Source organism: Empidonax traillii, unplaced genomic scaffold (genome assembly GCF_003031625.1).
Source record: "Empidonax traillii isolate 1590-97213 ecotype Southwest subspecies unplaced genomic scaffold, ASM303162v1 scaffold7:size3022706, whole genome shotgun sequence".
Classification (NCBI taxonomy): Eukaryota; Metazoa; Chordata; class Aves; order Passeriformes; family Tyrannidae; genus Empidonax; species Empidonax traillii.
Window position 1 is genome coordinate 1,583,577 of NW_020955200.1, and position 13,553 is coordinate 1,597,129.

Here is a 13,553-nt window from a genome sequence, read left to right on the forward strand (position 1 = left end):
GGACTGCAGGAGTTCTATGGGTCAGAGCCTGCTACAGGCTAAGCTGCTGCTCACACACTCAGCCCTGAAGGGTCGTTTGTGGTCTCACCCAAAGGGTAAGCACACTGTGCCCAACAAGGAGACAAGAGACAATGTGATCAACAAGCCAGCCAAAGCTGATCTGATTTATTGAAACAAAATGGATGGTTTTTAAGGGACAGGCTAGGGAAGGATCTGGAATAGGGGTGGAGCACGGCAGGAGCATGCAGAACCAGGGAAAATGACAGGGTAGGAAAAAGGGTGACATAACAAAGAGGTGTAACATAACTATGAGACAACTGGGGAAAGAACTGATTGGTAGCTACCTCATGGTAGACTGACCAATAGGCAAATTGTTACTGTGCCTTGAAAGGCAAAGTCCATAAAGAAGGAACACAGAATGGTGGCCTTAACCCAGCAATAGGTTTTAACCACAAGGTTATTAGTAGAAAGTCCATTAGGTAGGCTGACAGGCTGTAGCAGTGTGACGGTGGCCAAATGCTCGAAAGTTACGACAGCAGCCCCCTTCCCCCCCCCTCCTTTCTTCCCTTAAGTTAAAAGAAAACAAACTATAAAAATTAAAGAACCCAAAGTCAAACTGCTTATGTAAAAATATATCTATATTTACGTAAATTACAAGTATGTACAGTTAAGATGCTATATACACAGTAAAAAGGGATCCACCCCCCCGAAGGAATAGGGAAAGGGAAAAAAGGGGACGAAAGGGAACAAAAGGGACACCGAACAGGTATACTAGATTAAACTCAAGAACTATACTAATAACTAACAAAGCAGATCTCACCACGTCCCTTAGAACAGCAGGATCGGCAGTCACAGCCAGCACTCTCCAAACCTCCACGTGGTAGGACGGTGGACTCTGCAGGCCTCAGCCTTAGATAAGCGAGACCAATGCAGGGACCCACTGTTCCCAAACCTCGCTGGAAGAGAAGAGAGCGAGGTCTCTAATCTCCGACTTATTTATACTCTGATTTACGTAAAAATCGTATGGAATACTGGATACTTGGCTACTTCCTTGGTTACAAACTGGTCACCAGGAAGGCCTAGACTAAAACCATCACAAGCAGGAACTTCATTCTCTTTAATAAAGTTGTCTCTCCATCGTGCAAACTCAGTTTCACTCTCTAGCTCATCTCCAACACTTGCACTTTGGCCACGCAGGCCCCCCAACCAGCTGCTTTCTCCTCACCTGTGTGGGAGGCTTCTTGGGGTGCCAGGACTGAAAGGAGATGCAGGCAGAATGGGGCAGCGGGGCAACTGTGCCAGGAGGTGCAGATGAGAAGTTGGCTAGTACCCTTGGACCTTGTCTTAAACAGCTCTAAGTCTCTTTCTACTGGGAATTTCTTGGCATGCATGGTTGCCAGCTCTGAAGTCTGCTGCCTTGTCACACATGGATACAGTAAAGGAGGAACAAGTGTAACTTTTGACTTTCACACTCTCACGACAGAGAGCAGGACTTAAGGCAAAAAGCTGGTCTTTTTTCATCAAATGTATTTTTTTTTCCCCTCAGGGCCTACTGGATGCATCCTGTCTATCAATGACACAGCTTTTTTCCCTGGAAATTGGCCCATACACGCACATCTTCACAATTACATATCCTATAGCACAGACCTCGGAGGTACTCATAAAGCTCATTTCCTGGAGTCCCATCCATGTCCTCATACTCATTTTCAAAGAACTTCCTTTCACTCCAACTCTCTTTGCAATAAAGTAGCTTTCCCAGCTTGTCCTGGATTCCTCTCATGCACCTCTCCTTCCCTTGCTGCATTTCCCCGTTGCCACTCTCCAAACCTCTGTGCTCAACTTGTACTCAACAGCAACAAGAGCTGCCAGCATACAGCTGCCACTGTCACATGCCACTGAGTGCAAGTCTGGAAGCAATTCAGATCTGCTCCTGCTCAGGCAGCTTGCCTAGCAATGACCTTCACCATTCTGCCTCTGCCTAAAACTACACTGCAGTTCTGAAATACAGCATGTCAGATGGAAGGCAGACATTAGTCAGGAACCATTATTTGAAAACAGCTTCTTATTTAAAATTCTTTTAGTAGTTTTTACATATTGGCATTTCTAATTAAAATGTTTGTTTTGTAGAAAGAAGAAAAAAGTAACAATGACATAGAAGAGTGGTTAGAAAGGAAGAGTGGATCGCTGGAAAGAGGTGGTTTGAACATACTTGGCATAGGGATAAAATGTGGGATGTTTCTTGAGCTTTGGTGAGTCCACCCAATGAGGAATACAAGCCAATGATTAACTAGTGTTAGTCACAAGAAATGCTGAAACAGAACAGGTTAAGTACTGGCACAGAGAGGCTGTGGACTTTCCATCCCTAGAGGTGTTCAAGGCCAGGCTGGACAGCACTTTGAGCAACCTGGTGAAGTGGAAGGTGTCCCTGCCCATGGCAGAGGGGTTATAACTAAATGATCTTTAAAGTCCCTCCCAATCAAAATCATCCTATTATAAAACCCCTGTAATTCACTGCAGCCTTGATGACTTTCCTCTTTTCTCAAACAACCTGATGAAGACTTACAATGCACACAATTTTCTTTGGCATTATCCTTCACTGGATCAAATCCTAAAGAGGTCAAATGTTTCCAACACAAACTTGTGCAGCAGTTGGTAATTACCATACAGCAAAGGGATTCGCAAGCAGTCACGAAATAGTTTCAATTTTTTTTTTTTGCAGCCTTGGGAAGCAGAGGAGATTCACTGTAGCCAGCATGGCAGTGTTTTCCTTAAGTGTATTTAGAGGCTGCCAGTGAAAAATTCTTAGTATTAACATGTCTGGGTTTTATTCCTTGTCTCCTCATAGGGTCTTCTTCATCCCCAGATAACATTGTTTCCTATGTTAACCTAATCAGCAGTACAGTAATTTTGTCATAGAACTGTTTCCCACAAGTAAATGAATTGCATGGACTGAAGATCCCCTACTTCTTCAAGCACAAGCTAATATGGTTTCCTGATACTAGTGGACTGAATTGTGTCTGTCTGTCACCTCCAAAATGCTGTGTAAGCAAGATGATTAACCCTGTATCTACAGCACAGGAGCTGGATTTCATAATCTTAATGAATCCCTTCCAACTCAGTGCATTCTATGATACTATGATTTGCAAGCACCTCAGTGCAGCAAGAGTGATGATATTCCAGAAAGGTTAGTTTAGACTAGTTGCATTCTAGTACCATGGACAAAATGACTATCAAATGGTGGTCTCTCAGTTGCACACCAGGGGTTCATCATCATAAATTTCACCCAGAAAGAATCCAGTTCACATAGTCCAAGACTGTCCTGGGGGCTATTAAGTATGCTAAATGGACACAACCAGGACAGTCTCTTTAAAAACACATTCCTAATCAAACACAAATGTGAATGTAGGCACATCAAGTACAGATCTGCTATGGAATGATAAAGCTTGAAGGACAAGGCATTAATTTGTTACAATGAAAAATTGAGGATCCTTTAGTCCTTTCCTTTCTAGAGCTCTGAAGTAGTTCTGAGGTTTATGTTTCATGGCACTGTTCTAAGTTATTGTCCTCTTTGAATTTAAAAACATAGAAGTGGAGACAGGCAGATTACAGGTCACTGTACAAAGAAACACTGAATATAACCTTTTCCATCTTCCTCACGTGTTTTTGCCACAAACTTTTACCACACTTTGCATTTGGATATTCAGAAATTATGAAGGATTTAGGACTGTATCTGTACGTTAGATCATCATGAGCAATGCATCCCTACTTAACTTCATCCAGTAGGAAGTTAATTTGGATATAATATGCAAATATGTTTATAGTTTCTTTTGCTGAATCTTTCTTTCCTATGTGAATTATTTTAGCCTGACTTTTCATATAGAAAAACAACCATGGGACTCATAAAAATGTGCTTTATCTTTAATTACAGCTTAAAATGAATACCAAGATGATACTGAATCACATTGTAAAATATTCTGGAAATTGTTTTCCAAGTCAATCATCTACATTTTTCTCTAACCAGCTGGCAACTTTGATTAATAGTTTTCTCCTTTCAATATTTTCAGATTTTGTAGATTCCAGTAGCAGAGTAGTAGCCTCTCTCTCATCCTCTTCCAGCGTAGCATTATAAAAAACCTGCAACTGAAGAAATTAATGCATGATCTTAGTTCAGATCACTTCACTTGCAGCAAGCAACTGAGTGCCTGGCAGATGCTTTAGAAAGAAGTGCACAGAAAAGGAGGAGATGACAGAGACTAAAGAGGGGATGGGGCAAGCTTACTGATTTACACTAAGGTAGGAAAGCTCCTTACATATCAAGAATGTGCCCTTTCAAATGCAGCCAACTTCACTGGTACTGGTGGTACCACACTGTCTAGGACTAGCTGGGTAGCAGAATCCTCTTGTGCTGCCTGTTTTACAATCACAGAACAAGAAATCTTTCCCATCAGTCTAATAAGCAAGAGAAAAGAGAGTAGTGAAGAATACTGAAGAAATACATGGGGGGAGCAGGGAATGAACAATATGAGAAATTAAACAGATACCAGTGTGACAACTTAACATGCCAGCAGCCCTACTTTGGTACATTTTCTGTAGACATCATGACAAAGGTTATCTCTACAGACAGATTTTATAGAGAAAAATGAGACAGTTTTGATAGAATTTATTGGGACTCAGCTCCCAACCTGAAGGTTTTCAACACATCAAAATTGCGTCCTATGATTTCTTTAAAAAACAAGAGATGAAAAATCCCATATTTACAAACTGTCAATAAAGTTTAAATTTGCAATAAAGCTTCTCTGGTTTACCTCTTGGATCTGTACATCTGTATTGACAAATCTTCCCATGACTTTTAATACATCATGCAACAATTCCTGCCCATATCTGTAAAATTGAGATAAAGGTCCTTCAAACAGCATGCTAGCAAATATAATAAATTTAATCTCATTTGAAAATACTCAGACTAGTTAGTTATTTTTCACTATGTTGCAAATACCAACTAAGCTGAACTTTGCAATTGCATACACTTTTTCCCTTTTAAAGAAATACCATTAACCTTTGATTTAGACATTTGAGCAAGATGAAGCAAAAAAATTAATCTTCATTTCCATTTCCCAGTAAGATCTGTTATTTTCACTTTGGTAACATGAATTCTTTGCCTAAAACAGATAATCTTTGTGAGCCCACACAGCCAAACTGAGCTAGAAAGGCTAAGCAGTACTGATTCTAAGAAGTTTGTGTTTCTGTTGGTAGCTTGGTGTATAAATGGTGTATAAATAAACACTTGCACTATTTTTTTAGTTTGAAAATAATAGGTCAATTCACCAGCAAATTTTTCATCAACATGGAAAAGCTTTGTGAGGGAACAAGTTGATATGACACAAATCTGCTACAACTTGCCTTTTCTAGTGTTAGCAATAAAGTTACACATTTGAATGTACAAAATGGCTGGTGTTGGTTATGCTGACACTAATGGATCACAGTGACCTCCTCTGACATCAAAACCATCTGGAATGTACTCTGTCACAGCCCTGCTGCTTTTCACCAGTGCTAAGGAGAGAGGGAGTCTTCAAACAGACATCAAAATATTTGCTTTGCTCAAGATGGGTAACCCAGCCTCACCTCCAGTTTACTTGCAGATAGGCTGGAGGTGGATTAGAATTTAAGTCAGGGAATAATACTGTAGTTTGTCCTATCAGTGCTTTCACACCTGCATGCCCTAATCCCCCATCTATCCATACTGTGGAAAAACAGTTACTATCTTGTTCCATCATTTTACACCCACGCTTGTGAGATGTTAGTAGATAAACCTGGTTCTAGAATCAGAGTTTCCAGGAAATCTAATACTTTAAAGCACTGAAACAGTCATGAACAAACTAATTTTTAAAGTGTTGTGTTTGACATGAGCTCTTCTTTGACATTAAGCCCTGATTATAGTTGGATCCTCTGAAAACTCCATTCTGCACACTTTAGAAGTGGAATCAATCATTACAAATAGCCACCTATGGAAGAAAAATCTGCACCTGAATTTTACAGCTTAAAAGTAAAGATGGAGGAAGAAGCCAAAGGGCCACAGAAATAAAAGGAAGCCAAAGCTGGTTACTTACCTTTCCTTTAAAAGTGGCCAATTTTCAGTAACAAATTCCCAGGCCATACGGTGCCCAATATCCTTAGCCATCACATTTAAGATGATGGTTGAAGTACAGTTAGAAGAAAATAATGTATCACCGAGTCCATATTGCAAGTATCTGTTAGAAAAGAAGGTAAAAAATGCACCTATCACTTGTCATTGATCATGCCAATGATCTGGAAATATAATGCATCTCAACAAATATCAGCATGTGGAAGGTTATACCGAAGTTGGTGTCACTCTGAGCTGTGTATTCAGCTTTGGTTTTATCCTTAACGTTGGAGAAATCCCATTCTTGCACACTGAATCTTCATATCTTAGTAAAGTGAGGGTATAGCATACCATGGGGGCATACAGGCATTTCTTATCTTTGTTACAGAAAAGCAACCGCTCCTACCAGACAAGCCAAAGAAGGGCAAACTGCTGCTCACTTTCAGGAGATTCCCTTTTACTGTGACACAGGTGGAGCCTAGAGAGTGTGCCAGCAGTGAGACACTCTTACACAGAGCTGACCTGTTTATAGGGTTCCCTACAAGACCCAGGAAGAAGCTTTTTCATGGGGATTAAGGCAGGGCTCCAGAAGTATTTTAGGAACTGCTAGCCAGTGATGCCAGTGGCAGTGGGAAGTAAGTAAGTATTCTTACTGCTTGAGAAGTAAGTAAGTATTCTCTTTGTTGCCTCAGTCTTTCACACCTTGCATACTCCAATTTTCAAAGCAACACTTCTAGAGTTATTCTTCTCATAGGATGTTGCAGGCAGCTGCTTTATGGGTGTAGTAGTTGAGCTGGGTTTTTCCCAGTCGTGTGCTACCATTATGCCTAACAGAATGAACAAAACATTCTGAGGGCCAGGAAAAGCACAGCTTAACATTCCTCACCCCAAAAAATTTTCAGGGTGGCATTTAAAAAAACGCAATTGGCTTATCAGCTAGTAAGGCACAGGGAAGAAGAAGCTCATCATGACTCCCTGAATAATAAAGGATCATAATTTAGGGGAAAAATCAGTGTAGCTGATGGGGTATCTCTTTGCAACACTTCTGTGTTATTCTCAGGCATATTTTTTCCATCTTTTCAAACGACCACCATTACTAGAGCAAGCGGCAGGAAGGAGTAAAATCTCTGCTACTTCCAGAACTTTAGACCCATGGAACTCATGTGAACTCCTAGATGATCATCATTACATTGCCAAATTTGCATCTTTTAAGAAATACTTTAGGTAATGTAAACAACACAGATTAGAGAATTCAACTTCAACACCTTTTTACAGATAAAGATGGATGTCAGTAAAATAAAATTAATACTGTATTCCAAACAGTGTTCTGGAAACATTTTGACAAAACTCTTAGATATTTGTCTAACTTTTTGGTTGCCCCATATGGTGTCAGGAGTTAGACTTGACCCTTCCAATTCAGGATATCACATGATTCTATCACTCTGTGAAGCTGGAAATTTAAAAAAACACCACTTTTCAGTTGAATCTGCACTTCAAATGGTGAAAAGCTTGCTAATAAGTCTATTTACATTCTTGCCTTTTACCTGGGTGAGTTTGTTTCCACACAGAGGCTAGTAGGCTATGACACTTTTGTTTGGAAACAAAGTAAGCAGGGGTGAAGGAGTTTGGGAAAATTATGTAAAATCATAAGACAAGGAAAAATGTCTAAGCAAATTAAAATTACTGTTTCTTACGGTGCATAGGGTGTAGGCAGCCCATGGGTTCCAAGTTAAAAACCAACACAAAACAATTCATTTTAGTTCAAAAAAGTCACTAGATATATTGACAGAAGACAGGCCCAATGCTGAACATGACACCAGTGTTGTATCTGCAGAAGAATCATTTATTTGTGTTTGCCCTATTTATTATTTTGCTCCGTAAGAAAGCTTAAGATTTCTTCCAGTGGTCAACAAGACACGTACTGAGGAGTCAGACAAACCTCCATTGGATTTGCACAGCACAGTATTTACGTTCTTATAATTTACTTCTACATAAACAAAGATATACTTCGATCAAGGTCACCTGTAAAGTAACCATGGCTCTTTGGCACAGCTCATGGCAGAGAGCAGGATGTCTTTATCGTCCTCTGTGGAGTCATTACGGGTATACATTTCCCATGCAAAATTCCATTCTTTATCACTTCCCACAGCAACACCATAGCAGCACACTGTTCCTCTAATTAAGAAGGGAATTCTGAAAGGCAAAAATAAGATTAAAAGTTATTGTACTGTTGTGGAGGCAAAACCAGTTATTTACAGTTAAAAGATATACATGAATGAAAATATAAAATAGCAATGTAAATAAAGATGGGAAATTTGATGGCTTTTTTCATGATTTAAGCATTGAAAAAGCATACAGTTTAAAGGAAAACCAAAAGCCCTCACATTTTTTGGGACAGTTGAACCAAGCTATTCTTTTGTACATGCAGTGTCAATGCCGCTGTTTCCCATCACAGCCTAGGAAATGGCATCATCCCATATATGCCTTTTCAAAGTTTATTCAGTGAATGCATTTAGTAGGAAGGGCCATTTGCAGCACAAATGATACCAGAGGGACATTTCTCCATGCAACAGGCAGTCCGCTGTTACTCCCACCCCAGGGAGACTCCTCGACATGGCAATAAATTTCATAACAGAAACTGAATGCAAACATGACCAGAGCAATACTCAATGAACAAAAGCTGAATAGAAAATTTCTGCCATGGTGATGATGTGTGTCTGACGTTAAGACATTGTCAACACTTTCCACAGACATCAGTATTCTACTTTGCAGGCTATCTGAAAACAGTTTCAACTATGGTATTTTGGACTAATTCTCTGTAGAATAGTTACCATTGCTACAAACAAAACATCAAACTTTCCAATAGCATATTTTTAATCTGCTTCTCATTACATCAGACCAAGATTGTAAGTAGAGGTGTAAAAACTATCTTCCTCAGGAAATACATTTGGAAAAACCAGTAAGTTTCTGGTCATTAAAGCCAGTCTTCAGGCCCAAAACTGGAAACAGCAATTTCAAATTTAAATACAATTTGAGAAAATTTCCTGAGTTTCAGTAGACCATACTAAAGAAAATGAGGATGGTGCAGAAAGAGAGCCAGTGTTAACCAGATGGAAGGATATATGTCATCAATCTTCAAAGCAAAAGGTAGAGACAAGGAAGTTATAAACTCTGGAAATGAAGGACTGGGGGAAAAACAGAGACAGTTGGGTGTTTTGTATAAGAGACATCACTTGTTAAGAAGAGAAAATGCAAGATGTGGGGATTTTAGTAGTCCTGTTGTGGGTGGGGGATTTCACTGGCATAACAACAGGAAGTGTGGGCATATATTATATTTACTTCAAGAAATACTTTGTATTCATTTACTTAGATAGTTGCTGTAACTAAAGGGGTTTAACCACCAAGAATGATGCTTAGTGGGATTGCGTGATTATGTCAGGGTAAAGAACAGTCCTGTGAGGAATCCTTCTGTGGCAGATCTTATTTGAGTAAAACAGGGTAAAGCTCCTTTGGCCAAAATGCATCTATTTATTTTGCAACTGCAGCAATTCCAATAGTTGCAAGAAAATTTTGATTACTAAGTGTAAGGTTGTTGTGAGTGAAGTGCAAATAGACAAGTTCTGTGTATCATTTTGCTGTAGCTCTGATGTTCAGCATTTAAGGCAGGCTGGACGCGCAGCCTGCTGTAGAAAAATGATCTGCTGGCTGGTGACATCTGTGATGGCCCTGAAGGGGTTATGTTGTGTAGTTCCCAGACAGAGTCCACTATGGTACAGAGGAACTTTAGAGCTTGAAGGATGTGAGTTCTTAATCTTGGTATTTTTCCTGCAAGTGATTGTGTGGTTTGATATTATTGGCCTGCCTGGATTCTCTCATTTCTAGACCTTAGGAAAAATACAAAAAGCTGCTGGAAATCAGGGTAGGTTATTTTACACTGTTTTCTTGGAGCCTGTGCACAAGTGATGTAGTGACTCCTTAACTTTTGAGGGTGACAGCAGAATATGGGAACCGTTAGTAAATAAATAAAATGTACAGCAACACTGTCCCTCCTACTAGGCTAATTTCCTTCTTTCAGAAGAAGACAAGCCAGTAACAGCACTACTGAGAAAACATTAATTTAGCAAGTTTCCTATAAGAAAAAAGTGTAAAACAGAAACTGGCTGGGAATCACAGCTCTTGGCTTGTTATTTTCATGAAACAGATAAAAATGCACTGTAACATATCCAGTTAAGTTCTGCCAGAAGCTGTTTGGAGATGTTCAGCTGAAAGGTGATCACACAGTTTGGAACAGAAAAGCATTGTTCCCTTCCACAGATGTCAAAATCTTACCTGTGGTAGAACAACTATAGTGTCCCACTATGAATTTGGTCTCAAATTGGAGAATGTAAAAGTATCTAAAGGCATCTGTCTGTGAAATATGATTCAAAAGTGTGTTGTGCCCTTTTCCTTTCCTACCCAGCACATGGAAATCTCTTTAACTCCATGGAAACTGTGAGTTGTCACTTGAAATCTAAGAAGGATCCTATCTCCTCTTGGTTTTTTTTTTACTTAAAACATGATTGTTTTTTTTCACTTAACAAAATTAAGAGTTGCATTTTTTTCCACACTTAGAGACCTGTAAAGTCCCTTTGAACTTACCTTAGTGCTAAAGAGGACACCAAAATTATTAATCTTCATCTAATTCAAAACCCAATCAGCTAATATATTTAACAGACTGTTCAGCTTGTCAAGACAAATAAGGTATATAGTATTCCACTAGAAAAAAACCTCTCAAATATTATTAATAGGGGAAGATAACTGACTGTTTTGAAAACAGACAGAGAATTCAGCCTGACATTTTTGCTTATAGTGTGAAATAGCAAGAATATCCTCTCTGGAAAGTAACAGAATGTATTTAGGCTATTTAAAATTCAGTCTAACTGCAAAGCTCAGTTGGGTTTTTATGAGGATGGTCACTATGAAGTTTTTTTAAAAACACAAAACATAGAAGTACAAGTTCAGTTTACTTACCCAACTGAATGTATCCATGGAGATGCAAATAACAATAAAATACTTATTACAACTACAATAAGTAAAAATAGACTTTAAATATTCACTCACCGATGCCAATACTATTTGACTATTGCATAGAAGGACATCAAAAGAAAGAAGGAGGAAAAGAGAATAAGAATTTCAATACACTGTAAATCTTCTTTAACCATGCAATACTTGAATACAGAAAGATTCTTTCTGGTGGAGTCCAGACTCCATTCTTACAGACCAGGCACCTGACCACCGGGCTCCAGTAACAATGTAAGAACTGACAGCTGTTCCCAACACCTCTTTACGTGGGAATTTGGTGGGCTCACTGTGGGCAGATGCCTGTATCATACAAACACCATTTCACTCGGTATTGCAAAGAGAAGCTTAGAGGGCAAATTAATATACATAATAAGCCTACACCTGTACTACAGCAAAGGCACAGGACCAAAAGGGATATTAGCAGTAATATGAGGTTCATCTGTTACATTGCTAACCAGATTTTGGTCTTCATGGCAACATCTGCATTCTCCAGCCTGTAAAGTCTATGTAAAAAGCAGTAATTATGAAATCATCATAAAGTTGGGATTTGGGGAAGAGAGGGGCGCTAGGGGGACATAGTTAGTCTTAAATTCTGTCATTATGTCAAGAAATAAGAGCAGCATACAGAGGCACTTCTGGTTTTGCCTCCCCCCTTTAACTTTCCAGCTCACTTAGGCATGCACACCTCTAAGAACAAATCAGCTTTCTTACTTGTACTCAGGGTTGTCCATCCACTTAGCATATAGTTCAGATGACAGGTCCAAACAATCTTGGAGGCCCAGCCAGCACACTATTGCAAAAAGTTTTTCCAAATATGCTCTTGAAAAGAAGCCAAAATAGTAAGAATAAAAGATATATATTCCACATTTGGAGTACTTGAACTGTGTTTGACTACCACAGTCTCAGTACATGATGTCATTCATGCACAAGAATCTCTATTAGGAACAGTTGAGGTTTAATAAAATAATCAAACAACCAACAGTGGACTTCTGACATTAATATTAATGAATATTAGTGAGGCAACCGATGTACTTTATTTTTTCTCAGTTTTTTTGTGTGGTTTATGTCTTCCTCAATAGTTTAAAGGTCCTAGTTTTAAGAAAACCACTCAGACATTCAAGCCTGTGGCAGCAGTGGCCTTGCAAAATGAATTATTTTAAAGTTTTACTGATTGATCCATAAATCATATCTGAAGTTCACTGCTGTCAGTTTTGCTCCAACCTGTGGCAGCCTGCTGAGCCTCTTCTCTGATAAACAAAAAGCTACCACTCAGATCCTTAAACTATTATCTTTTATGCTCCTATTCTGATATTGCAGTTTCATTGGAGGTGTCATCATAATTAATACACACTTGTAGGACAGTAAAAATAACAAGCCCATTACATTTGCATTAATTAGGGAATTATTCCTGTATCTTGTATTTAAATTTACACAAGCAAACTGCAATTCATCAGATCCAATCACACCAGAAAAAACTTTTGAGAAAAGCAGGATACTTACTGAGCAAAATAGTCATCTTCCAAAGCATCAACATTTTTATGAATAAAACCTGCATAATAATGGTATATTGGCAACATTCTCTTTAAAAGGTATTTCTTTTAAAAGAAGGGAAAGAAAAATTACTTTCATTTAGATGCAAGTTTTTATTTTTCTGAGTTTCTTATTTACTCAGATTTATCCTAAATATTTACTACTATTAATATCTTGACAACACAGCATGTTAAAATAAAAAGTGGGTCTAAAATTCAATAAACCTGTACATCAGTTCAAACTGGCAAGTTACCATTTGACATTACTAGGATCTTTGAAATCATTAAGAAAGAAAACAAATATTCTCAGAGAAAAAGAACACAGCGTTCTCAATATGAAGTACTTTGTTTGTCTCACATATTTTAAACATACCTTTACTTTTTAGAACTTAAGAGAACAAATACTGTGGGACTGTACTTTAAACAAAAGTGAAATCTTCAAATAGATGTCAAGGAAATAGATATGACAGTATCACCTCAGGGAAGTCAAATATGGGAGAGAATCACCTCATTTAGTGTCCAAACCCAATTCCTTCTTTCTCTCCATGAAGATGAGCTGAAAGGCAGTGCAAACCACAGAGCATATATGCACTATATGCCCTTTATGCACAGCAGTGCTAGTCCTTTCACTTCATACCAATAGCTGTATCTTCCAGATTCTCAGTTTTACAAAACCCAAGGATGAAGCTTAATGTAAAGAATGTAAATATATTTCTGTTTCACACTAAGAACTGTTCATTACTTATTACTGACTAACATACACAATCAAGTATCTCCTATTAATGAAAAAAAATTGACAAAATCATGCAAAAGGAATGATAAGAATTCTGGCACATTGTAGTCAT

At 38.6% G+C, this 13,553-nt stretch overlaps 1 protein-coding gene across 1 annotated transcript in view; it reads right to left on the minus strand.

The window, feature by feature from the left end:
- Positions 1-3,627: 3,627 nt before the first annotated feature.
- The window catches only part of LVRN (laeverin), a 36,358-nt gene continuing 26,432 nt past the window's right edge, over positions 3,628-13,553 (minus strand). Inside the window, exons 15-20 of the mRNA XM_027881627.1 lie at positions 12,680-12,774; positions 11,891-11,998; positions 8,141-8,311; positions 6,105-6,245; positions 4,806-4,881; positions 3,628-4,140 (exon numbers count right to left, since the gene is read on the minus strand). Of these exons, the coding sequence (XP_027737428.1) occupies positions 3,994-4,140; positions 4,806-4,881; positions 6,105-6,245; positions 8,141-8,311; positions 11,891-11,998; positions 12,680-12,774 (738 nt within the window). The 3' untranslated portion in view covers positions 3,628-3,993. The remainder of the gene's footprint in view (positions 4,141-4,805; positions 4,882-6,104; positions 6,246-8,140; positions 8,312-11,890; positions 11,999-12,679; positions 12,775-13,553) is intronic.